The following is a 27,117-nucleotide window of genomic DNA, read 5'->3' as shown; positions in this document are numbered from 1 at the left end:
TGGTTACCGCGCGACGCTCTGCCCCGACCCAGGCGCGGTCGCCATGCTGGGCCCCGGTGTTAGCGGCGGCAACGGGTGGCGGCTTCCCCCGCTGTGAGTGGCACCGAGGGTGGGGGCTGACACCGGAAGCCTGCGCAAGGGCAGTCCCCGCTTGGGGCCTGCGGTGCGGCTCCGGGCACACCGGGCCGGTGGGCAAAGGGAGGGTCCCTACAGTGTTCTGGTCCAGGTGCCCGTGTAACAGGCCGCGCAGGCAGCCACAGGCTGGATCTGACGTCCCTTTATTGCCACATCGCTCCCCGTTTGTGAGCTTATCCCTAGAAAAACCGAATAGCAGTAAAATGGATTTTAGACTGCTACTGCACAGCAAGAATCGACCCCATCCCATCCACCTCTGTAGAAGCTGAAGGCAGTTTTGGATGGAATTATGTTATTTCAGGATTACCATCCTGATTAATTGATCAATTAAACTGATATTTTCAGTGCTCATCAACACCTTAAGGATCAAGGGCATGTGGCCCACTCTTTTCACTGGCGCCCAGTAACAGGACCAGAGGCAATGGGCACAAACTGGAAACGAGAAGGTTCCATCTGAATAAGAGGAGAAACTTCCTTGGTGTGAGGGTGCTGCAGCAGGCTGCCAAGAGAGATTATGGAGGCTATTTCTCAGGACAGATTCCAAACCCAGCTGGCCATTGTGATCCTGGGCAAGCTGCTGTGGGTGCCCCTGCTTTAGCAGGGGGGCTTGGACTAGATGATCTTCAGAGGCCCCATCTAACCCCTACCATGCTGGGATTCTGTGAAAGCCTTTAAACCACTGATGAAAGACACAAGTCATTTGGTGCTTGCAGTGATTGTGTTTTGTTGACTGAAATAGAAATTCTGCTGGTGATTTCAGGGTAAGTCAAGCATCAGCAGCAAGTTCTGGTAGCCAAAGACGAGTGAGCATCTCAACCCCAGCAGCAACCTGTGGAAGACAATCCACGACAACCAATGTCAGAGCTGTGTCCAGGAGCTCTCTTGTGGATAAAAGAAGTGCCCTGCAGGTAAGAAGCCATTGACACTACTGCTAAAAAGTTTTAGTTAGTTATTTCAGAGGTTAAAAGTGGCCAGAAAAGAAGGGGGAGAGAGAGGAGGAAAGTAACGGTGTAAAGCTGTAGAGAAAGAAAATGATCAGAATGGTTTTGGTTGGAAAAGACTTTTAAGATCATTGAATCCAACCATGATCTAACTCTACCAAGTGTGCTGCTAAACCATGTACTTCATCACTGCATCTCCATGGCTTTGAAACCCCTCCAGGGATGGAGACTCCACTACTTCCCTAGTCAGCCTGGGCCAGGGCTTGACAGCCCTCAAGGGGAAAAAATTATTCCTCATGTCCAACCTAAACCTCCCCTGGGGCAACTTAAGGCCATTGCCTTGCTTGTTTCTTGGGAGAAGAGACCAACCCACACCTGGCTCCAGCCTCCTTTCAGGGTGTTGTAGACAGCCAGAAGGTCTCTTCTCAGCCTCTTCCCCAGCCTGAACAAACCTTGTTCATTCAGGTGCTAGTCACAATTGTGACTTGTGCTCTAGACCCTTCACCAGCTTCATTGTCATTCTCTGGACTCAAGAGCTTAATCCACTCTGAAATTACTAGTGTCCAAAAGCAGCCTGCAAGAATAATACTAATGATACAAAATCAGAGTAACATTTCTTCTCCTAATCTGAGAACTACTTGCAGTCAAATCTATGTGAGATATTGGAGGGGTGGAACTAGACAATCTTTAAGCTCCCTTCCAACCCAAACCATTCTGTGATTCTGTGTAGCACCTCTCTCTCTTTACCTACAAAATAAAGATTCCCATAAAATAATCACACCATGCTGGTAGTCTTGGATTTTGCAGCCATTTTTATAATGAGAGTTCAAAGGGGTCCCAGGCAAAGGTGAGAGTCGTCTCCAGGTTAAATCCTAAAGGGTTCACCTTCACTGTGAGGGTGGTGAGAGCCTGTCCCAGGTTCCCTACAGAGGTGGTAGATCCTGGAACCATTGCAGGTCAGGTTGTCTGGAGCTCTGAGCAACCGCCTCTAGTTGCACCTGTCCCTACTGACTACAGGGGGTTGGAGTAGATGACCTTTACGGTCCCTTCAAACCCAAACCATTCTGTGTCTATGATCATATGAAAGCAGAATCACAAATCCCATGCCCTCCCCTGGTCTATGTGTGGCATTGTTTACAGAGAGGATATGCCTGAGCTGTCAGCTTCCTGCCTGGATCCAGGGTCTTGTTTTTGTCCCATATGAGATAAAATGTCACCATTGTTGCTGGTTTGGGGAACAGAGTGAAACTATTACCATCATTTCAATATTTCTCCAGGTTTTTGGTGATGGAGGAAAGGATGTGACACCTCATCCACTCTTCACTTCAGATTCAAGTACTGCTATAGCCAGACAGGGCAAGCTCTTAGCACCCAGTACCTGCCCTTGGGCCACAGGATCCAGTCTTCTCTCTTTCCTTTCCACAATTCAAACAACAGAAGTGAATGCCACTGTAGGATCCTTCCCAAGGTAAGGCAACATGCTGACTTTATGCAAGGCCAATGGCATCAAGAAGAATGTGGCCAGCAGGTCAAGGGAGGTTCTCCTCCACTTCTACTCTGCTCTGGTGAGACCACAGCTGGAGTACCAGGTCAAGTTTTGGGCTCCCCAGTTCAAGAAAGACAGGGACTTGCTTTAGAAAGTACAGAAAAGGGTTACAAAGCTGCTGATGGGACTGGAACATCTCTGTGATGAGGAAAGACTGAGAGAACTGGGGCTTCTTAGTCTGGAGAAAACTGAGGGGGGATCTCATGAACGCTTACAAATACTTAAAAGGGTGGATGTCAGAAGGATGGGATTTATGAGTGACTACGTCAAAACTCCCACTGAAAACTCCTCCAGCGAGGTAGAAGGCAAACTGCAGCACTCAGTCCTGTGGTATTTCTGGGGAGATCTAATAGCCACCTTCCAGTACCTGAAGGGTGCTACAAGGATGGAGAGAGATTGTTTACAAAGGCCTGCAGCAACAGGACATGGGGGAGTGGCTTCAAACTAGAGAACAGCAGATTTAGATTGGATGTTAGGAGCAGGTTCTTTACTATGAGGTTGGTGGAACACTGGAACAGGGAGGTGGTTGAGGGCCCTTCCCTGGAGATAGTCCAGGTGAGGCTCCACAGGTTACTGGGCAACCTGATCTAGTTGAGGATGTCCCTGCTGACTGTAGGGGCAGTTTGGACTAGATGACCTTTGGAGGTCCCTTCCAGCCCAGACCATTCTATGATTCTATGTTATTTAAATTCTCCTTCCTAAAACACACAGAATCATAAAATCATTTTGCTTGGGAGAGATGTTTAAGATCACAGATATATTTGGTTGGAAGAGACCTTCAAGATCATCAAGCCCAACCACTAACCCAGCACTGCTAGGTCACCACTAACCCATGTCCCTCAGCACCACATCTCCACTGGCTGAAATACATCACAAACTCCAGAAAGTGTCATCAGCGAGCAGAGGCTGAGCTCAGCAGCCACAGCACTGAGCAGAATAATCTCTGGTCTGCTCCAAACCATGAAACACAGCTATCTCCTCTAGGAATATCACCTCTGCGTTTTTACCAAGCTGATCTGAAAGAGTTTCTTGTGCATTCCAAGGACATTTCAGCATGTGCAAAGCTCTGGAAGATGTCAGTTCTGTTTGGGAACTGTGCTATCTGTGATTCTGTGTTTCCACGCTGCAGGTAGCCAGCACTTCACCTTATTACATGCCAAGAGCAAATAAGAGAACTCAACAGCTGCTTTTCTATCATCTACTTAATGCCTCAGGATATGCTGCCAGAAAAAAATCTTCCTTTTGAAGTCATTTTCAAAACATTTCATTATTTTCTTCCCTAAGCCTCTATGACTTTCAGAAGAAAGCATCCCTCTGTGTGCTATGAAGTCCTCTGTGGCTTGTCCTGATAACAATACTGTGACTTTTGTAGTGCTTTGCTCAGTGACAACTGCCCTTTCACACTATTTCTACTCATTTCTGTTACTGAAGGACACATAGAAGCAGCAGATCCTCTGTACCAAATGCACTGACAGCTGTGCCCATGCTGGATGAGATACCAAAACCTGGCTCTGGAGGAGACATACCTGGTAAAGTACAGACACTGGAGAATTCTAGATTTAAACTGTTCTTGAGAGCACTGGGGCTTATGAGACACTGTAAAGCATGGGTGTGAGATGGCCAATATCAAAAATCCACAGTGTCTCACAAGTTTTGGCTCCTGCTCACAGAATCCCAGCAAGGTGGGGATTGGAAGGGGCCTCTGGAGATCATCCAGTCCAACCTCCCTGATAAAGCAGGGGCACCCACAGCAGCTTGCCCAGGGTTAAAATGGCCAGCTGGTTTTGCAAGCTCTCCACACAAGGAAACTCCAGAAACTCTCTGGGCAGCCTGCTCCTGGGCTCTAGCATCCTCACACCAAAGAAGTTTCTCCTCCTGTTCAGATGGACCCTCCTGGGTTCCAGTTTCTGCCCATTGCTTCTTGTCCTGTCTAGCCCCATCCTCTTGCTCCCCACAGCTCTTACCAAGCATTGAGCAGATCCCTCCTCAGGCTGCCCTTCTCTAGGCTCCACAGCCCCAGGCCTTTCTTCCTCACAGAGATGCTACAGACCCCTCAGCCCATTTGTAGCCTCCACTGGACTATTTCCAGCAGTTCCCTGTCTCCCTTGATCTATCAAGAGGCTGAGGCCACAGATTCCAAACCCAGCTGGCCATTGTGATCCTGGACAAGCTGCTGTGGGTGCCCCTGCTTTAGCAGAGGGGTTGGACTGGATGATCTCCACAGAGGTCCCTTCCAACCCCTACCATGCTGGGATTCTAGGATTCTCTCTTGATTATTACAATAGTTTGAGAACTAATTTGTCTTTGAAATTTAGAGCCAAAATGGTCTCCCTCATGAACCTCCAATAATGTTTTAGATGTGCAGATGAGGCAAGGGGAGATAAAAGAACAACTGACAGAAGAAGACTTAGACAGGAGAGTGGATGTTTTCCTCACAGAGACAGAAACCCTCTGGATATTGGAGAAGCCATCTGTTGTGGTGTCTGCAGAATCAGAAGATGCTGCAAGAATCCAGTATGTATACTGGGAGTTGTGTATGTGCATGCAGTGGGCTCAGCATGCCCAGCTACTGCTGACCTTGTCACATCACCTCTATTCAAAGGTGTACTGAGCTTGACTCTCTTGAGAAGACAGCCTGAATTCCTTACAAATTAGGCTGCCATAGGCTTCCTCTGAAGCTCTTCACAGTGCTCCTAGCCAGAAGAAACCTTACCCTGCTGCCTGTTAAAATAGTTTTCTCCCCTTAGCCGCATTTAATGTTACCATTCCAGAGTCTCCTCCTTGGACTACCATGAACTTTGGCAGGGAGTTAACCCAGAATCCATTGTTTTCTGGGTTTCTCCCAGCAGCTGACTGGGACAGAGTGCAGCCAAGTTCTCTCCATGATAGATGTAAGACTGATGTACTTGTCACACAGCTTTTGGAGATGCAAGTCCCAAAGCCTGATGTGCAGTGTTCTGCAGTTGGCAAGTAAAAGAATTGTTTAAGTTGGGAAAGACCTTTCAAGCCCAACCATTAGCCTAGCATTGCCAGGTGCTCTCTGCTTCAGAGAGGGCAGGGAACTCAGCAGGAGATTTTCTAGTGAAGGGCTTTGAGTGGGCTGTGTTCCTCTGTGGCTTCCACCTCAGAGGTGTGGCAGGATTGGTGTGGCATGGTTGGATCTACCCAGGCTGTGCCAGACATTGCACCGGATTTAACATGAGGCTTCCACCCTGTAGTTTGCAGCTTGCTTTGCCCTATGGGGTGAGGCTGAGGGAGCTGGGGGTGTTTAGCCTGGAGAAGAGAAGGCTCAGGGGAGACCTTATTGCTGTCTACAACTACCTGAAGGAAGGTTGTAGCCAGGTGGGGGTTGGTCTCTTCTCCCAGGCAACCTATGACAGAAGGAGAAGCCACAGTCTGAAGCTGCACCAGGGGAGCTTTAGGCTGGATGTTAGGAAGAAATCTTTCACAGAGTGATTGGCCATTGAAATGGGCTGCCCAGGGAGGTGGTGAAGTGACTGTCCCTGGAGCCATAGTTTAGTTGATTAGATGGTGTTGGGTGATATATTGGACTTGATGATCTCAAAGGTCTTTTCCAGCCTGGTTAATTCTTTGATTCTGTGATTCCTACCTCAACAGACCATTTCTGGTTTAGACCAGCACCACAGGCTCAGGAATAGCTGCTAGAAGATGCTATCTGGAGTGAAATGAAATGCTCACAGTACCTTTATAATATCCTCTGCTATTGAGCTTGTGGTTCAAAATGCTGAGAAGTGGAATGTAGCTGTCTTTCAGAAAGTCCCTTTTTTCTTTCCCGAGGGAGAGGAACAGGATTTATGCTGATGTCTGCAAAGCCAGGCCTGGTAACGATCGCTTTGTAGCTAAAGCCATGCAGACCCTGGACACAGCTGCAAAGAACAAGGAAGCCCAGTGTGACAAAATCATCCTGGAGGATAAAGGTAAGCTTTCTGAGCACCAGAAAGAAAAAGGTGTTTAATAAGCACCATCTCTCACTTACTGCAGTGCACCCCTGGCAGTTGTGTTTATTGTTACATTTAGTTTACTTATTAAATACTTGTTTGGCAAAACTCTAGCACACAGAATCACAGAATCGTTGTGGTTGGAAGAGACCTTTGACATCTTCAATCCAGCTGTTAATCCAGCACTGCCAGGTCACCACTAAACCATGTCACTCAACACCACATCTACAGGGCTCTGAAACCCCCTCAGGGATGAGGACTCCACCACTTCCCTGGACAGCCTGGGCCAGGGCTTGACAACCCTTTTGGGGAAGAAATTGTTCCTCCTACAACCTTCCAGTATCTGATGTGGCCTTCCAGTATCTGATTGTGGCCTTCCAGTATCTGAAAGGGGCCTACAGGAAGGCTGGGGAAGGACTTCTCAGGATCTCAGGTAGTGATAGGACTAGGGGGAATGGAATGAAGCTGGAGGTGGGGAGATTCAGGCTGGATGTGAGGAGGAAGTTCTTCACCATGAGAGTGGTGAAACCCTGGAATGTGTTGTCCAGGGAGGTGGTCGAGGCCCCGTCCCTGGGGGTGTTTAAGAGCAGGCTGGATGAGGCTCTGTCCAGCCTGATCTAGTGTGGGGTGTCCCTGCCATGGCAGGGGGGTTGGAACTAGATGATCCTTGTGGTCCCTTCCAACCCTGAATGAAACTATGAAACCTCCCCTGGGGCAACTTGAGGCCATTTCCTCTTGTCCTGTCACTTGTTCCTTGGGAGAAGAGACCAAGCCCTACCTGGCTCCAGTCTCCTCTCAGGGAGCTGTAGAGAGCCAGATGGTCTCCTCTCAGCCTCCTTTTCTCCAGGCTCAACAACCCCAACAACTCCTCACCAGACTTGTTCTCCAGACACTTCACCAGTTTCATTGCCCTTCTCTGGACCTGCTCCAGCATCTCACAGAATCATATAGAATCACTATGGTTGGAAAAGACCTTTAAGATCATCAAGTCCAACCCTTACTTAACTCTACCAGGACCCCTACTACTCCATATCCTTGAGCACTGTATCTACAGAGCTTTAAAATACATCAGGGACATCTTTTGGGGAAGAAATCTTTCCCATTGTCCAACCTAAACCTCTCTCAGAACTACTTGAGCAACAGCCAAATTATTGGACCTCACAAGATTCTCCACTCACAACCAGGACACTGAGGACAGGGTTTAATTTCTTCCATCTCCAAGCAGGAGATGTTTCCTCTGCCTTAAGATTGGGCAGGCCAGTGTGATTTGATTTGACCTTTTCTACGCCTCCTAAAACTTGAACACTGCTGCTGGCACACTGTATCCATTGCAATAAAACAGAGCTGCTGTGTGCTGCTTCCTCAGCACTTTGAAAGCCTTCTTAGGAGGTAGATCTTCACCCAGTGCTCAGCTATCCTCTTGAAATATGAAAGGACACAGTTCCCTTTTTTCCCCCTTGACCTTTCAGTGCTGCCGGTTTCTATTCCTGTTTGCCATAATGCAAAGAAGAGAACCTCTGTTGTTTAATATCTTGGGGAAGGCAGACCATCTTGGCAGTCTCACAAGAGAAATGTAACTTTACAAACTGGGCAACCTCAATGCTGTAAATGACAGAGGTTTGGGATGAGCTTTTCCTCAGTATGGACATTTTTTGCGTGCAGAAGAAAGAAAACCAGTGGAGAATGCAGTTCCAACCCTTTTCCCTGTGTATTCATGAGTGTATGCAAAATAAGTGGGGAAAAAAAGAAGCAGCAAAATATGTTTTCAAATCAGATTAATATCTACTTCCAGTTCCTGAAGGGGGCCTACAAGAAAACTGTGGAGGGACATTTTACAAGAGCTTGTAGAAAGTAGACTAGGGGGAATGGCTTGAAGGTGGAAGAGGGGAGTTTTAGACAGGAGATTAGGAAGAAATTCTTTTCAGTGAGTTTGGTGAGACACTGGAACAGGTTGCCCAGGGAGGTTGTGGATGCCCCCTCCCTGGAAGTGCTCCAGGCCAGGTTGGATAAGGCCTTGAGCAACCTGGGCTAGTAGGAGGTGTCCCTGCCCATGGCAGGGGGTTAGAACTAGGTGATCTTTAAGGTCCCTTGCACCCAAACCATTTTGTGATTCTATGAATCTCCCTCCCCTTCTTTCTGTGCCTTCAGCATCAGCAGGGCTCATTCCAGCCTGTGTTTGAAAGAAGAGCACACAGAGGGAAGGTGAGAGAGCAGTGTTTCACTGCTGAGGGGAAGCCACACACCCAGAAATCCACAATGTGGCTGCTGCAGTCACACAACAGCTGCTGCTAGAGCCTTGTTTGCCCCAAAATTGGTTTCAAAGCCAAATACTTAGGCCTGTAGTACAAAAAGTCAACCTTTGCTCAAAAAGAGACCTGTACACATTCAAGATCAGACTTAGTGTGGCCCTGGACAGCCTGATCTAGCTGGAGGTGTCCCTGATGTCTGCAGAGTGGGGTTGTACAAGATGTCCCTTCCAACCCAATGCAATCTGTGAACCATAGAGTGTCTTTCGTTTCTAGGGGTGATGGTCACCTCGTGGGACTTGTACGATTCATTTCATGCACCAGAAATCAACCCTAGGTCAAGAGCAGAAGGTATCAGAGCCACAGCCAGGAGAAGCAGCGAATCTCACCCAGCTGAAGAGCAACATCAGCCTACATCTGGCACTTCTGACACAGGTATTACTCTTCCAGCTTTACATTTCTGCCATGTCTGCACTCATGTCACCACCCTCTGTGGTGAAAGCAGCATGAAGAAAATACATAAAGCATCACAGTCTGACAGGTTTGCTTCCTACACTGCAAGGATTATGTTAATGTAAGTTATCAAAACTTGAAATGGTTTAAGCTTTAGTTCTAGCTTTATTTTAAGAAAACAATCAGTAATGATTGTCCTGCAAACCACAGTGAAACAGTCTTACCTCATGGAAAGGTAGCAGCACGTAAGACTGGAGATTAGGAAGAAATTCTTTCCAGTGAAGGTTGGTAAGGCACTGGAACAGGCTGCCCAGGGAGGTTGTAGATGCCCCCTCCCTGGAGGTGTTCAAATATAGGCTGGATGAGACCTTGAGCAACCTGGTCTAGTGGGAGGTGTCCCTGCCCATAGCAGGGGCTTTGAAAGTAGATGGTCTTTAAAGTCTGTTGCAACCCAAACCATTCTATGTATCTATCAACTTCTTTTGTGGAAGTCCCTGTTTCATGCAAGAAGTTACCCTTTCACAGAATTGTTTAGGCTGGAAGAGACCTTTAAGATCATCAGCTCCAACCACTAAATCACAGCCCTCAGCACCACATCTCCACAGCTTTGAAACCCTCCAGGGATGGAGACTCCACCACAGCTCTGGGCAGCCTGGGCCAGGCCTTGACAGTCCTCAAGGGGAAGAAATTGTTGCTCATCTCTAACCTAAACCTCCCCTGGGGCAACTTGAGACCACTTCCTCTTGTTTTGTCACTCCTTCCTTGGGAGAAGAGACCAACCCCCACTTGGCTCCAACCTCCTTTCAGGGAGTTACATATAGCCAGACGGTCTCCCCTCAGCCTCCTTTCCTCCAGGCTGAATGCCCTGGACAGGTCTGCACCAAGACCTTTTCTTGTATAATGCCATCATGAATGAGCTTAAATAAAGATAACCAGGAGCAAAGTTTGCTGCTACTAACCTATTTAGTAGTCTAGAACTAAACACCAATTGTGAAAAATTCCAGAAGCCTCTCCTTATTGCCCAGATTTCAGAAGTATCTTCTCATGGCCCTAATATGGAGTAGCTGTGCAATAAAAGAAAACAAATTGAAAACAAGAAAAAAAAGTGGAAGCCTTTTTTTGATAATGATAGAACCACAGATGTTAGGGCTTGGAAGACAGCTCTAGAGATTGACTCCAAAGCAGTACTAACTAGTACATGTCACACAGGAATGCATCCTGATGGGTCTTGAAAGTCTCCAGAGAAGGAGACTCCACAACCTCTCTGGGCAGCCTGCTCCAGAGCTCCAGTACCCTCACAACAAAGTTTCTCAACTTCCTGTGTTCTGTGCTTTTTGCAGGTGGAGGAGGAGGAGACTTCTTATCCCCTTGACTTTTATCTTCAAACTATCATCACATTCAAACTGCTTCTCTACCTTATTCTCTGTTGTCAGGCAGCAAAACATCTTCTACATCAATGCTGGAAAGTGCTACCCCTGCCAGAAGCCACAAAGATGAGAAACACTGTTCAGAAGCTATCTTGACATCAGAAAACTTCCAGCAGGGTTTGGTTTTCGTGGAGAGGATCCTAATGGAGAACATTTTCCAGCCCAAACTTGCAGTTTATCGGCAGTTTCCTGTCTTTAGAGGTTTGTTTCTTTTTGGTTTCCCTGTTTTCAGCACAAGGCTTTTGCACACTACTGCAGGCCAGGGAGTTATGTCCCTCATTAAATGTCTCTCCAGACAAATCACAGAGGAGAGGAGAGTTTATGGGTTGTCAACATGAACTTGGCAGTTTTACACTCACTTTAACAGACCACACTTGGTGCAAGAACTAAATAAATCAGTTCTGAGGTGGCTCATCTCCTCCTCAAATCAGTCAAACTTTTATTTCCTGACAGGTAAGATATGGATTAACTCTGCTACTTCTCCAACCATATATTATTTTTTATTGCACTGGAGTGTCTTTTGCAATATTTTTAAACATATATTTTATGAAGAGACTGATGGGAAACTGAAGTTTGAACCCATTAGATGTGCGGTGTCTAACATAAAGTACATTCACTCTGCGATGCAGTGCCTGGACCCAATTGCTAATGTCTGACCTCTCACAGGAGTTCCAAGCTAACACATGGACTAAACAGAAAAAGGCAGAGTCACACAGAATTCCAGCATGGCAGGGGGGAAGGGACCTCTGGAGATCATCCAGTTCAACCCTTTGTTAAAGCAGGGGCACCCACAGCAGCTTGCCCAGGATCACAATGTCCCAACTGGATTTGGAATCTCCAGAGGAGACTCCATAACCTCTTTGGGCAAAATGCTCCAGGGCTCCAGCACCCTCACAACAAAGAAGTTACTCTTCATGTTGAGATGCCACCTCCTGTGCTCACTTCAGTAATAGTTAAAGACTGCATGAAACTGAAGGTCTCAACACACATGGTTTAGACACTAACCCCACAGTTCAAATTGAGAACACGAGCTCATCAGTTAAAAAAAAAGTTGGTAAGGGTTTGTAAGGAGACTCCACAACCTCTCTAGGTAGTCTGGTCCCATGGGTTTCATTGTGTTGTCCCTCTGTGTCATCATTTCAGTTTCTCAGGTACTAGCCTGATATGTTCTAGTTACACCTTCCTGAAAGGAGGCTGGAGCCAGGTGGGGATTGGTCTCTTCTCCCAAGGAACAAGAGAAAGGACAAGAGGGAGCAGCTTTCAAGGCCTGACCCAGGGCAGTAATGGAGTTCCCACACCTGGAGGAGTTTCAAAGCTATGGAGGAGTGGTGCTGAGGGACATGGTTTAGTGGGGACCTGGAAGTGCTGGGTTAACAGTTGGACTTGATGATCTTAAAGGTCTTTTCCACCCAAAGATCCAGCCAATTTTTTTATATCCCTATCACATTTTAGCCATAATTTTTAAAGTTAAGATATCTTATTTCCTCAAATAGTCAGGATTTTGCTGCAAGATATTTGGGAAAGAGAAATTTTTTCCTCTGATGTGAATGACTGTAGTTCAATATCTGAAATATTCTTACTCAGACTCTACCATGTTTGTGCATTTTAGATTCTGATGTTATAACAGACACAGCAGCAGCTGTGAAAGAAGCTGACCAGGAAGGGCATGATGAAGAGAAGAATAAGGAAGAGCATGAGGAAAAGAAGGATAAAGAAGAGGAAGTGCTCACTGACCCATCAATTCTGTCAGATCTAAATAGAACCCCAGAAGAACTTGATCCCAGCATGGAATGGCTGTGGTCATATACCTGTGATTTGACTAATGGTTACAGTGTGAGCAGCATGGCTTGGAGCAAAGAAAACCCAGTAAGTTAAACTGCTGCTTCTGAGCTGCTTTTTAATGCTAGTTTAGATACCAAACTTTTCTTTCTAACAGCAACCTCCAAGAAAGCAGCATTCAGCAAACTTTTAGGTTGGAAGGGACCTCAGAGATGCACCCTCCCCACCACGGTCAAGGATGCCTTTTCACTAGACTTGATTGCCCAAGACCTCATCTAATCTGGCCTTGAACACCTCCAGGAAGAAGGCATCCACAACCACTCTGGGCAACCTATTCCAGAGTCTCACCACCCTCATACTGAAGAACTTCTTCCCAAGATCCAGTCTAAACCTACTCTCCCTCAGCTTCAAACCATTCCCCCTTGTCCTGTTGCTAGACATCCTTATGAACAGTCCCTCTTCAGCCTTCCTGTAGGATCTCTTCAGGTATAGGAAGGCAGCTATAAGGTCCTCCTGGAGTCTTCTCCAGGCTGAAAAACCCCAGCTCCCTCAGCCCATCCTCATAGCAGAGCTGCTCCAGCCCTTGGGTCATCCTTGTGGCCCTTCTCTGGACTTGCTCCAACAGTCATATGTCCCTCTTATGCTGGGGACACCAGAACTGGACACAGTCTTCAAGGTGGAGTCTCACATGAGCAGAGTAAAGGGGCAGAATCCCCTTTCTTGCCCTGCTGGCCACACTCCTCTTGATGCAGCCCAAGACATGGTTTCCTTGTGGGCTGCATGAGGGCACTGCTGGTTCATGGGGAGCTTCTCATCAACCAACACCCCCAGGTATTTTTCTTCAGGGCTCCTTTCAACCCACTCTGCACCCAGCCTGTGTTTGTGCTTGGGACTGGCCTGACCCAGACACAGGACTTGCACTTTGACTTGAACCTCATGCAGTTTGCACCAGCCCACTTCTCAAGCTTGTCAAAACCCTTCTGGATGGCATCCCTGCCCTCAAGTGAGTCCACCACACCACACACCTTGGTGTCATAAGATGAGCAGCTGGCCCAAGTTTGGTTAGTTCAGTTGCAGTGGAGGTGAGAATGGTTCAGAGAGCTCCACCTTGAGATTAATCTACAGCTCAGTTCTTCAGTAGAGCTAGTAACAGCCACAGCAAACATAATGAATGGAAGGATGGTGAAAAGCAAGTGGATGAGAAACGTAAAACCAGTAAGATAGCCCCAAGGGAGCAACCAGAGCCCCAGAAAGATGGATATATTTATAGACTTCAGCCTTAGAATTATAGGGCAAACAAATACCTACTTTTAAAGTGTTAGTTTAGGTTTTTCCAACTCAAGTTAGGTTTTTCCTAACTAAAATTTAGGGGTTTCCTACTAAAATTTATGGCTTTCCTAACTACAGTTTAGGGTTCTCCTCTGCTGTGAGGCTAGGCTTGAGAGAGTTGGGGTTGTTCAGCCTGCTGAAGAAAAGACTCCAGGGAGACCTTCTGGTGCTCTTCAGAAAGCCAGGGACAGACTTGAGCAGGGCCTGCTGTGACAGGGACAAGAGGTGACAGTTTGAACTAAAAGAAGTTAATTCATACTGAAGGGGAAGAAGAAATGTTTGATGCTGAGGGTGGTGAGAGCCTGGCCCACGTTGCCCAGAGAGGTGGTAGACGACCCACCCCTGGAAATGTTCCAGGTGAGGTTGTCTGGGGCTCTGAGCAACCTGCTCTAGTTGCAGCTGTCCCTGATGACTGCAAGGGGGTTGGACTGGATGACCTTTAAAGGCCCCTTCTAACCCAACCCAGTCTGTGATGCTAAAATATGCTTATAGAATAATGTCTGTTCCCTTTGGGAGAGGAGATGTTTTTATGAAGGCCAGAGAGGAGGGGACTGCAAACACAACTGCTAGTGGCTATCACAACACTTGTAACTGGACCAATTTCCTGTATTCTAGACATTTTGAAATCCTGTTCTTCTCCTGTGTTATTTTACTTGCAGTGACACAAGCATTGTCTTTCCAGACTCTGCTCTGAGAGTCAGTGTGAGCAGAAAGATGCCTTTTAAAAACAAACAACTGAACTTTTTAAGTTCTACTGATAAATATCTCTTCATCTGTGCTTTCAGGATCTTTTAGCTGTTGGTTACAGAACCTTTGATTTCAAAGAGCAGAAGAAAGGCTTGGCTTGCTGTTGGTCACTGAAGAACCCCATGGTAACGAGCAGCCTGTTTGTTTTCTTTCTTTGTCCTCAGTTTTCCTTTCTGCATTTCTCTGCTGCACTCATTCTGCTTTATTTATTTCCCTCCCCCTGTCTCAAAAAACAAGACCTAAGCAGCAAGGTGGAGTCTGCTAGCCCAAACCTCACAGTTCTGGAAGGTTAATTCCAACTGCAGTACCTTCAGTGTGCTTAGATCCTGAGCTAAAGGGAGTGCCTGTAGGAAGCAGTTTAGTTCATAGACTCATAGAATGGTTTGTGTTGGAAGACAACTTCACAGACATCTAGTTCCAAACCCCTGCCATGGTCAGGGGCATCTTCCACTAGCCCAGGTTGCTCAAGGCCTTTTCCAACATGGACTTGAACACATCTAGGGAGGAGACAGCCCTAACCTCCACAGGCAACCTGTCTCACCACCCTCACTCTAAAGAATTTGCTCCTAATCTCCAGACACAGAGAGAGTTTCCTTCTCTGCAATTTCTTTTATACCATCTCTGTCCCTGGCAACAGCAAACAACTCCACAGGACTACTTGTGAGCCCCCTTTTCATCCTTCTTTTGCAATCAACAGCAAAGGAGGTTTAGGGCCTGTGCCTGGTCAATGCACAGAAAGTCTGCTTATTTCAGAGAGGAGTGCCTGTGCACTTCAGTCCCCACTGTAACACTGAGAGGTGTTTCCAGATGTAGGAGGCAGGAAATTAAGCTCTGTGAAAAAATGGTTTCTATGTCATACGTGAGCCCATCCCTTGGCAGCTGATTTACAGATCACAGAATCATAGAATGGTCTGGGCTGGAAGAGACCTCAGTCATCCAGACCAACCCCCTGTGCAGTCAGCAGGGACATCCTCAACTAGATCAGGTTGCCCAGAGCCCTGTAAAGCCTCACCTTGAATATCTCCCGGGATGGGACCCCAATGACCTCCCTGGGACACCCTGTTCCAGATGCCCTTCCACCCTCTCAGCTGACATTTCCAGCAGAGATGTGGGCTGTGCTGGAGGTTTGGTAACACAGACACTGCTCACAGGAGCTAAACTGGTTGCAAGCAGGTCATCAAACAGCTAACAGGTGGCTGCAGCTCTCAGGTAGCAACATAGCACTGGGGATCCCTGCATCCCATTTCCAATCCCTAGGGTGACCAACCCAAGACTCTAAATCTGGTTTGTTATTACTGTGGGTAAACCCAAGGATGTAAAAATTATGTTCTAGGCTGAACAGGTCTTGAGAACAGCAAACATGAAAATAAATCCATTTACTTTCTGCATTTGAGGATCTATAGGCCATATGTTCAATACTTCCTAAGTCTCATTACAGAGAACACCTGTATTTGGAATTTAAGGGTTCTTCTTTCCCATCCATTTCCTTTTGGACCATGAAATTCTTTTAAGTTGAAGGGGGCAAAATTAGTATCTAATAAAATTATCTAATAGAATAGAATTAACCAGGTTGGAAGAGACCACTGAGATCGAGATCATTGAGATCATCCAACAGTATCTAATCAACCAAACCATGGCACCAAGCACCCCATCCAGTCTCTTCCTATATACCTCCAGTGATCTAATTTCTCATAATAAAAAGAGAGTATATTTCATGGACCTTTTGAAGCAGAGCCAGAGGAGGCCACAACAATGATCCAAGGGCTGGAAGCCCTCTGCTGTGAGGCCAGGCTGGGAGACCTGGGGTTGTTTAAGCCTAGCGAAGAGAGGGTTTCAGAGAGACCTTCTGGTGGCCTTTCAGGACTTCAAGGGACTGAGACGAAAGCCGGGAACAGACTTTTGAGCAGGGTCTGCTATGACAGGACAAGGGGTGATGGTTTGAAACTTCAATAGGGAGGTTCTGACTGGAGAGAGGGAAGAAATGTTCGACACTGAGGTTGGTGAGACCCTGTCCCAGGTTGCCCAGAGAGGTGGTAGGAGCCCCATCCCTGGAACCATTGCAGGTCATGTTGTTTGGGGGCTCTGAGCAACCTGCTCTAGTTGCAGATGTCCCTTCTGACTGCAGGGGGGTTGGACTAGGTCACTTCCAACCCAAACCACTCTCTGATTCTATAGTTTCAAGAGCTCACTGCAGTGACTTTAAGGATTTAACCATCTGAGCTGAATCAGTTCTTTGGTTCCATGGATAAATTCCATGCAGATTATCTGAAGTGCGTTAGATTCTCCAGCCAAGTTTCTGTCATTGGAAAGGTTCTCACTTTGATATTACTGGACAGAAAGCCATCAGAGAGACTTTCCTAACTGCCAAGTTTGCTTTAAAAAGAATTAAAACCTTCACACTCCCACAGCTGAATCTTAGGCTTGTGGATACCCCCTCTCTGGAGGTGTTCAAGGCCAGGCTGGATGAAGCCTTGAGCAACCTGGTCTAGTGGGAGGTGTCCAAGCTCATGGCAGGGAGCTGGAACTAGATGATCTTGAAGTTGTCTTCCAACCCAAACCATTGTATGAATCTATAAACTCAGTTGTTGGGTATTTGGTTTGGAGTAGGCCCATCTAACTTATTTTATGGTGTCATACCTCTGCATAGTTATTATTTTTTTACTAATTTTAATCAGTTGCAGCAGGAAATAAACTGAACCATTTAGAATATAGCATCTAATGCCATGGAATCACAAAATCACAGACTGGTTTGGGTTGAAAGGAACTCTAAAGGTCATCTAATCCAACCCTCCTGCAGTCATCAGGGACAGCTGCAACAAGACTCAGCTTAACAGGGTGCTGGGCCATCTCATTTAAACTATACTACTACCCAGAAAGGTTGGACAGGTGATCCTTGAGGTCCCTTCCAAACTGACATTCACAGAATCATAGAATGGCTCAGCTTGGAAGGGACCTCAGAAATCATCTACCCCAACTTCTCTGCCATGGGTAGGGATGCCTCTCAACTAGACTTGGTTTCCCAAGGCCTCATCCGAGGCATTCTGTGATAAATCAGGTTGCTCAGAGTCCCAGACGACTTGACCTGGGATATTTCTAGGGATGGGGCTTCTACCACCTCTCTGGGCAACCTGTTCTGTCTAGAACTACTCACTGTGGTCACCAGCACTTGATTTTCCAAACATAGCCTGGAAATTTGGTATTAAATATTGAGAAGACGAAGGACAATTAAGAAGCTACTGAAAATACTCCTGTATTTTCCTCCTACTCAGTGGCCAGAGCGTATTTTCTGGTGTGAACATGGTGTTACTGCTTTGGATTTCTCTATGGCCTGCCCAAACCTTTTAGCAGTTGGAATGTACGATGGTTCTGTTGCAATCTTCAGTGTAGAGAGCTGTGACACCTCCTCGCTTTGGGACAGCAGGTAAGGCTGTGATTTCCCATCTCCTCCCACCTTGGTCATGTCTTAGCCAATAGCAGCTAAAAGATTATCCACAACTGAAAAGCTGAGGGAGAAGTAACAGGCTTGCTAAGTAAGGCTGAGGGCAAATTTTTCCTCCCAACTTTTGTCAGTATTCAAGGGGGAATGGCTTGAGGCTGGAAGAGGGGAGATTCAGACTGGAGTCTCCTTCTCTGGAGAGATTCCAAGCCCACTGGGCCTTTAAGATCCTGGGTGCCCCTGCTTTAGAAGCAGGGTTGGACTGGATGATCTCCAGAGGTCCCTTCCATCCCCACTATGCTGGGATTCTATGTCTGATAAAAGAAACATTTCCTGGGGAAAACAGCCAGTGTTCAGATTTCTTTCTTTTTCATACAGCTAAACATTTCTGTTCTATGACTTGACCCTCATTACAAATTATTAGTTTTCAACTATATTGCCTTGTCTTTTTCTAATATATGATGTTTCACATGCACCTCTGGTCCCAGTGACTCCTCAAATAGCCATACAGGTCCTGTATGGCAGCTGAAGTGGGTGGAACAGGACAGAGGTGCAAAAGGAGGTGGCAAAAAAGAGAGATTATTCTGTGTGTCAGCAGACGGACGAATCACCGAGTGGTTTCTACAGCCCAGACTGGACTGCACTGGTAAGCAAGGGATGATGGTTTGAACTAAGAGAGGCAGATTTAGACTAGATCTAAAGAAGATATATTTGACACTGAGGGTGAGACCCTGGCCCAAGTTGCCCAGAGAGATGGTAGATGCCCAGTCTCTGGAACCATACCAGGTCAGGTTGTTTGGGGCTCTGAGCAACCTGCTGTAGTTGAAGATGTCCCTGTTGACTGTAGGGGGTTTAGACTAGATGAGCTTTAAAGGTCCCTTCCAACCCAAACTACTGCCACATATCTGTTTGACAAAAATTCTTGCTGTTTGTACAGATGTAATGAAACTAAAACGAACAGAAAGAGTGAGGAAAATATTCCCAGGTGAGAACAAGAGGAAAAGCGAAGCTCTGTTATCTCGAGAAGCACCTGGGATGTGCTTTGACTTCCATCCAAAGGTAGGCTCAGAAAGTCAGAGAATCATTTTAGGGGGAGAAGACTTTGAAGATCACTGAGTCCAACCATTATCTAACTCTGTCAAGTTTGGAGCTAAACCATGTCCCTCAGTAACACATCTCTGACTCTTAGAAACCCCTCTAGGGATGGGGATTCAACCAGCCCCTGAGGAGCCAGGACCACGGTCTGATAACCCTTTCAGGAAAATGTTCTTCTAAGCTTAAATCTAAACCTCCCCTGGAGCAATTTGAGACCATTTCCTCTTGTCCTGTCACTTGTCACAAGGGAGAAGAGACCAACACTCACCTGGCTCCAATCCCCTTTCTGGGACCTGTAGAGAGCAATGAGGTCTCCCCTCAGCCTCCTTTTCTCCAGGCTCAACAACCCCAGTTCCCTCAGTTGCTCCTCACCAGACCTTTCACCAGTTTCACCGCCCTTCTCTGGACCCACTCCAACACTTTTTGGAGTAAAAGGCCCAAAATTGCACCTGCTACTCAAAGGTGTGGTGTCACCAGTGCCCAGTACAGGGGATTATTCACTTCACTGGATGGTCGAAGACCCAGGAAAACTATCCAACAGGGTTCAGATCTTCAGCTGCAGATACTTTAATACCCACTAGCCTGGGACTTGTTACTGGTACTTAGAACATATTTAGTTCTGAAACAAATTGCTTCTTAGCTACTAAGAGTTATACCCCAAATGGACAATATGGTGAACCAAGAAAGCACCTGAGGCCTTGAGTACTGAGGCTTTGAACAACCTGGCCATGGCAGGGAGTTGGAACTAGAGGATCTTTAAGGACCCTTCCAACCCAAACCATTCTATGATTCTGTGAAAAACTCCAACATGTCAGCCATGACACTCACCATTGCTTTGGGCCACATCCTGAAGTGGCTTTGCTCTGTGTGTTGGTCAAATCCATGAGATTTGACTTTTCAATATCTCCCATGTCCAGGATTTAGATGGCTATGTTTCTCCTGTTAATCCAGCACAATATTTTGTCCACATGGATTGCAGACTTCTTGACGAATCCAGAATGCAGAAGTGGAGAACACACAGAGGAAAGCTGATACAGGTTGGCACTGCTGCAAGCAGCACAGCACACAACATTCCAGCAGCTGCTCCACCTTCAGGAAATTTTGACTGCCAAGCTCATCCAAGCCTTGATGGATTTTTGGATGAGTGATCATAGAAACAGAATGGTTTGGGCTGGAAAAGACCATTAAGATCATGGAGTGCAATGAATAGAATAGAATAGAATAGAATAGAATAGAATAGAATAGAATAGAATAGAATAGAATTAACCAGGTTGGAAGATCATCAAGTCCAACCTATCAACCAACACTACCAACCCTACCAAGTCTGCTGCTGAACCACATCCCTCAGCACCATGTCCACATGTCTTTTTAATCCCTCCAGGAACAGGGACTCCACCACTGCCCTGGGCAGCCTGTTCCAGGCCTTGACAACCCTCAAGGGGAAGAATTTTCTTCTCACGCCCCACTTAAACCTTCCCTGCTGCAACTTGAGGCCATTTCCTCTCATCCTATCACTTGGTCCTTGGGAGAACAGACCAACCCCCACCTGGCTCCAGCCTCCTTTCAGGGAGTTGTAAGGAGCCAGAAGGTCTCCTCCCAGCCTCCTCTTCTCCAGACTAAACAACCCCAGGTCCCTCCACTGTTCCTAACCAGAACCTTCTCCAGAGCCTTCACCAGCTTTGTTGACCTTTGGACCTGCTCCAGCACCTCAATGTCCTTCTTGGAGTGAGAGGCCCAGAAGGCCCAAAATGGAACTCAGTATTCAAGGTGTGGCCTCAGCAGTGCTGAGTACAGGAGGACAATGGTTGACCTAGTCCTGCTGGCCACATGATTTCTCATAACTACTAGGTCAATCCAACTTATGCTGGTTTTACCTTTCTGTCAGGATACCAATGTTTATCTTGCTGGGACAGAAGAGGGTCACATCCACCTGTGTTCTTGTTCCTGTGATGAGTGGTTTCTAAAGACATACAGAGGCCATAAGGTGAGTGATGCAACCTGAGACCATTTCGTCTTGTCCTATCATTTGTTTCTTGGGAGAAGAGACCAACCCCCACCTGGTTCCAGCTTCCTTTCAGGGAGTTGTAGAGAGCCAAAAGGTCTCCCCTTGGTCTCCTTTTCTCTGAGCTGAACAACCCCAGTTCCCTCAGCTGCTCCTCAACACTTCTTCTCTAGACCCTTCACCAGCTTTGTTGCCCTTCTCTGGACCCACTCCAGCCCCTCAATGTCCTTGTAGTGAGGGGCTCAAAACTGATTCAAGGTGTGGCCTCACCAGTGATGAGCATCAGCTTCTCCTGACAGCTGCTGAAGGGACAGAATCCACAGATCTTTATTCCAAAGATCTCTCCTGTGATGGGGACACACAGAATCATAGAACTGTTTTGGCTGGAAAAGCCCTCTATGGTCATCAAGTCCAACCATTAACCCACCACCACCATGGCCACTAAACTATGTCCCCACGTGCCATGTCCACAGGTTTCTGGAATTCCTCCAGGGATGGTGACTCCATCACCTCCCTGGGCAGCCTGTCCCAATGCCTGACCACTCCTTGCAGGAAAGAAATTGTTCCTCATGTCCAAGCTGATCCTCCCCTGGTGCAATTTCAGGCCATTTCCTCTCATCTTATCAGCTAATACTAGAGAGAAGAAACCAACACAACACTGGCTTTGCTACTAAGGTCAGAGGGCTCTCCATGAAAGGTCACTATGAAAAGCCCTCCTGTGAGGCTGTAGCTCTTAAAATAACACCAAGTTCTCTTCTGTTTCTTCCTAACCCCCAAGGCTCCTGTGTACAAAGTTGCTTGGAATCCCTTCAGCACTGACATGTTCCTAAGCTGCTCTGCTGACTGGAAGATTATTTTGTGGCACCAGGATTCCCAAGCACCCATTCTAACTTTCTGTTCCACCGCTGTTTTTGTTCATGACATCATGTGGTCTCCAAAATCAGAGTTCATCTTTGCAGCAGCACATGAAAGCAGAGCAGAAATTTGGGATCTTCGTGTCAGCATGTGAGTAATGGCTTCTCATGGGTTCACAGAATAGGTTGGCTTGGAAGGGACCCTAAAAGTCATCTAGTTTCAACCCCCTGCCATGGGCAGGGACACCTTTCACTAGAGCAGGTTGCTCAAGGTCTTACCTAACCTGACCTTGAACACATCCAGGGACAGGACAACCACAACCTCCCTGGGTAACCTGTTCCAGTGTCTCACCACCTTCAATGTAATGAATTTCTTCCTCATCTCCAGTCTAAATCTCCCCTCCTCAAGTTTAAATCCATTCCCTCTCATTCTATCACTACAAGCCCTTGTAAAAAGGCCCTTCCTGTCTTTCTTGTAGTCCCCTTCAGATACTGAAAGGCTGCTATTAGGTCTCCCCAGAGCCTTCTCCAGGCTGAACAACCCCAACTCTCAGCCTGTCCCCACAGGGGAGGTGCTGCAGCTTTTTCATCATCTTCAAGTTCATCTCTGGACCTTCTCCAGAAGTCTAGAACATGGAGTAGAACATGCAACATTTCTCATGGCTGCTAGACCTTACAAGACAGTACACTCCAGAAGAAGCAACCTTTAATTCTGTTAATTCTTGCCTCTGCTGCAGCTTGGACCCCACCATCTCCTACTCTGCCAGCCCAGGAGAGACATTCACCTCAGTGCTCTTTGCTAAGAACACCGATTGCCTGCTGGTAGGGGACAGCAAAGGAGAAGTCAGTGTGTTTGAGCTGCAGAACCTGGCTGTGGCCAGCAGTAGCCAGGTATGATTTCCACCAGGAAATGTGGTGGTCCTCAGAGGCTGCCTGCTTGTCTGGTGCTTCATTCCTTAGAAAGGGGGATCTGGTAAAGGTCTAGCTAACAAATTTTGAAATGGGAGGAATCTGACACAATTCCATCATCAGATGAAAACCTGAGGTGGTTCTTCATCTTGAGGTTGGATGGGGCTTTGAGCAAGCTGGTCTGACAGAAAGTGTCTCTGCCCACAACAAGGGAAGAGTAATGAAATGCTCTTTAAGGTGCCCAGTGACAGGACAAGGGCCAGTGGGCACAAACTGGAACCCAGAAGGTTGCAACTGAAGAGGAGGAGAAACTTGCTTGGTGTGAGGGCACCGGAGCCCTGGAGCAGGCTGCACAGAGAGATTGGGGTGTCTCCTTCTCTGGAGCGATTTCAAAGCCACCTGGCCATTGTGATCCTGGGCAAGCTGCTGTGGGTGCCCCTGCTGTAGCAGGGGGGTTGGACTGGATGATATCCAGAAGTCCCTTCCAACCTCCACCATGCTGGGATCTGTTCTTCTAACCCAAAGCATGCCATGATTCTATGACTCCTGCTCTTCTGCATGCTGCACCACTAGAAATTTCAGGAACAGGTAAGTCAATATTGATCTTCAGGTTTCACATGATCAAAAATCCAGTGGTGGGCCACAGCTGGTATTGGGAAGAACTTTCAGGGCAAGGACAGGGAGGTGGAGCTTCCTCTAAATGCATTTGGCAGAGTTCCCTTACCTGCCAACAATGCAGAAACAGCATGCCCTCTCCTGGCCACCAATAAGAGGGTCTCACCACATCGGTGTCAGCAAACCCATCAGCCATTTAGCTCTTCTGGAAACCACTGGGTATCTGTGAGGGCTTGGCTATCCTAGATGGGATGGGAGAATCTGACTTGCCTTGCAGTTACCTTCCTTTCCAATTGTTCCAAGGCAAGAGAGACAAGGAACTACTGGAGAGAGTCCAGTGAAGGCTCCAAAGGTGCTGAGGGGCCTGGAGCATCTCTGTGAGAAGGAAAGGCTGAGAGACCTGGGGAAGAGCAGCCTGAGGGGGGATCTGATCAATGCTCAGCAAGAGCTAAAGGACCTCGGGGGGGGGGGGGCGTGTGGCAAGAGGATGGGGACAGGACAAGGGACAATGGGCACAAACTGGAACCCAGGAGGTTCCAACTGAACAGTCTCCTTGTCTGGAGAGCTTCCAAACCCAGCTGGCCATTGTGATCCCAGGCAAGCTTCTGTGGGTGCCCCTGCTTTAGCAGGGGGGTTGGACTGAATGATCTGCAGAGGCTCCCTCCAACCCCCACCATGCTGGGATTCTGGGATTGCCTGCATTGCACAAACCATTCTGTTCTGTTCCTAAATAAGACTTTTGGATCACTCTCTGTGTTTTATGCTGCAATTACACTGACTCTTTTCTTTTTACAGCTCTTTTTTTCCCCCTCTTGTTTTGCAGGTTGGTACCTTACATGACATACTTGGTCCTGCTTTAGCTGTTTAAGAGCACCTAAGTAATACCCCTGCTCAGGTGGCCAGCAGCAAGAAAAATATTTTGTGGCGTTAAGATAAACTGTTTATTCTTTTCCTATCATTAATACTTATCTTTGAAATTATATTGATTAGAAACTTCTAGATTTTCCCTTGGAAGTCCCCCTCATCTGACAAGCAGTCTTAATACACAGATGGCCTCTCCTATGGTACAGAGGTGACAGAAAGGGCTCAATGGGCTTTTTCCCTTGTGTTTTTCCTCCCTTTTTTACCTCCTCACTCTTTTTAACCTAATTTTTTTAACCTCCAATGTCTTTTCTCCTTGGGTTTTTCCTCCCCTTTTTTACCTCCAAGGTTTTTTCACCTTGTATTTTTCCTCCCTCTTTTTGACCTCCAAGGGCTCTTTGGATTGCCCAAAAAAGCAAAAATGTCCAAATCAGTAGCTATAAAAGCTGGAACCCAGCTCAAGTCCTTACCTGATGCCATCTGTGCCTCCTCTGTGAAACCATATAGCAAATGAAAGGAATTTTTACCAGATCCACCTTGTCCATCATCCCATAAATGACACCTGAGGGTGAGAGTGAGCTCCGAGTGGCACTGGGTGCTCCTGCAAGCTGTAGATCATCCCATGCCAGACAGAAGTGTAGAACCCTGGCAAATGAGGACAATGTAAAACTGCAGTTTAAATTCACTCTGCTCCACTTTTCTGAAAGCCCCTCAACCAAAGGAACAGTGTGCTCCTAGAGCAAGGATTAACTCTTTCAGCTCTGGAAGACAGATCTGTGGGTTTTGAGAGTCCATCACCCTTCACACAGCCCATTCCCAGAAGCTAGAGAGCTGACAGCTGTTGGGAATCATAGGATGGTTTGTGTTGGAAGGGACCTTAAAGATCCTCTGGTTCCAACCTCCCCGCCATGGGCAGGGACACCTTCCACTGGACCAGGTTGCTCAATGTCTCATCCTACTTGGCCTTGAATACCTCCAGGGAGGGAAGGCTTGCTCAAGCCTGCACTGATGGTTGGAAGTATGTGCTGTCTTTTTGGGGAGCAGATCAGAAGAAACAGGAAAAATCACCCAGCAAACCACTAGTGGAATGTTTTACAGGATTTTCAGACACTGATTGCTTATCAAAAGCATGAAGCATCTCTCCAGAAGAGTAGTTAAGACCTGAGCTCTAGCCCTACTGCCTGATGAGATCCTTGAGGTCACTTCCAACCTGGCATTCTATGAGTGCAGCTGGTATCTCTCCACCACAGAACCCCAGCATAGTGAGGATTGGGAGGTATCTGAAGATCACCCAGTCCAACCCCCCTGCTAAAGCAGAGGCACCCCCAGCAGCTTGCCCAGCATCACATTGGCCAGCTGGGTTTGGAAGCTCTCCAGAGAAGGAGACTCCACAGCCTCCCTGGACAGCCAGCTCCAGGGCTCCAGCACCCTCACACCTAGCAAGTTTCTCCTCCTCTTCAGGTGGAACCTCCTGGGTTCCAGTTTGTGCCCTGGGACTGGATGATCCAGAACTTTGGCAGAGAAGCACTTTGCCAAGCTGGCAGAGGCATCAGCTGGCTGCTCCTGCAAGCATGATGCAGTGAGAGAGGTATTTTATAGATACAGGACATTCAGACTCTCATTAGCCTGACAATAAACATCCAGCATTTAAACACATCATTGAAGTTAAAGATCATTTGTGAGGCATTAACAGTCACTTTCTCCTGCCTTCTGCACATTTCACAGCCAACATCTAAGTTTATCCTTGACATAAAATGAAACCTTGACCATTTCAAAAGACAAAAAAGCCATTAAGGCAAATCATCTGTTAATGATTATTACAATTCTGAACTGAACACACCCTGTGTTTTCCATGGGTGCTCACCACTGTTTGCTCACCCAAGCAACTGGTGCAGGATGAGCTTTCTGTCAAGGCTGGAACACCTCCTGATTCACCTTGCTCATTGTGGAAGCTCATTAACTGGAACATTATGGTGCTGGAAAACACTGGTGGTGCTAGGAAATGCTAAAGATCACCAAGGCTCCTCATCTATTTTGTTGTCAAACATGGGATTTCTGACCTCATAATGGCCAAATTTTCTCCTGAAGGCGTTTTATTGCAAGATTTTTTTTTATAGCAGCTTGCAGCAATTACTGCCAACAACCTGCAAAGCAACAGGGAGGGATCACCTTCATCATCAACCTGCTGACCTCCAGTCCCAGAGGACACTGACACTGCTCTAGGGAACCCACTTCTGCCTGTCAGATGTGACCAAAAGGACAAGGACAGACAAGAGAAACTTCTTCTCTGTGAGGTTGCAGGAGCCGGCTGCCCAGAGAGGTTGTGGAGTCTCTTTCTTGGAGAGATTCCAAAGCCACCTGGCCCCTGTGATCCTGGGCAAGCTGCTGTGGGTGCTGCTGCTTTAGCAGGGAAGTTGGAATGGATGGTCTCCAGAGGCCCCTTCCAACCCCACTATTCTATCATTCTATGTTGTGTGCTTGCTTTAGAGCTTCCACCTGTCTTTTAAAGCATTTATGGACAAGGGCTATCTCCACAGGCCTCAGTGCAGAGGCACATGATGCCTACGCTTGCCACCAAACCCCCTCAGTATCTGACTGTCTCATGAGGGACTGCCCAGCACTGGCAGATTCCTCTGAAGAGTCCATAGTCATCCAGCTTGACAAGATCACAGAATCCCAGCATGGTAGGAGTTGAAATGGACCTCTGGACATCATCCAGTCCAACCCTCCTGCTAAAGCAAGGGCACCCACAGCAACTTGCCCAGGATCACAATGGTCAAGTG

General features: G+C 47.2%; 1 protein-coding gene across 1 annotated transcript; it reads left to right on the top strand.

The window, feature by feature from the left end:
• The first annotated feature begins 29 nt into the window (after window positions 1-29).
• DNAI4 (dynein axonemal intermediate chain 4) lies at window positions 30-27,060 on the top strand. The gene is made up of 17 exons (XM_068140864.1): window positions 30-93; window positions 896-1,043; window positions 2,354-2,544; window positions 4,054-4,151; window positions 4,980-5,136; window positions 6,421-6,560; window positions 9,104-9,262; window positions 10,714-10,908; window positions 12,317-12,573; window positions 14,601-14,687; window positions 17,832-17,983; window positions 18,487-18,644; window positions 18,936-19,057; window positions 20,979-21,077; window positions 21,874-22,100; window positions 22,687-22,840; window positions 24,297-27,060. Exons 1-17 carry the CDS (start codon window positions 44-46, stop codon window positions 24,339-24,341), a joined length of 2,439 nt encoding a protein of 812 aa, XP_067996965.1. The 5' UTR covers window positions 30-43; the 3' UTR covers window positions 24,342-27,060.
• Window positions 27,061-27,117: the final 57 nt, after the last annotated feature.

This window comes from Melanerpes formicivorus, unplaced genomic scaffold, assembly GCF_026170545.1.
Source record: "Melanerpes formicivorus ecotype bairdi unplaced genomic scaffold, bMelFor1.0.p_v2 SCAF_7, whole genome shotgun sequence".
Classification (NCBI taxonomy): Eukaryota; Metazoa; Chordata; class Aves; order Piciformes; family Picidae; genus Melanerpes; species Melanerpes formicivorus.
The sequence above is the reverse complement of the archived record's forward strand: the minus strand, read 5'-3'. Positions and strand labels throughout refer to the sequence as shown.

Bases quoted from the DNA above. Each gene is read 5' to 3' on its own strand.
- DNAI4 (XM_068140864.1), top strand. From the start codon at position 44: ATGCTGGGCCCCGGTGTTAGCGGCGGCAACGGGTGGCGGCTTCCCCCG. The intron at 2,545-4,053 runs GTAAGGCAACAT...CTGTTACTGAAG, and splicing joins ACTGTAGGATCCTTCCCAAG to GACACATAGAAGCAGCAGAT. The intron at 9,263-10,713 runs GTATTACTCTTC...CTCTGTTGTCAG, and splicing joins ATCTGGCACTTCTGACACAG to GCAGCAAAACATCTTCTACA.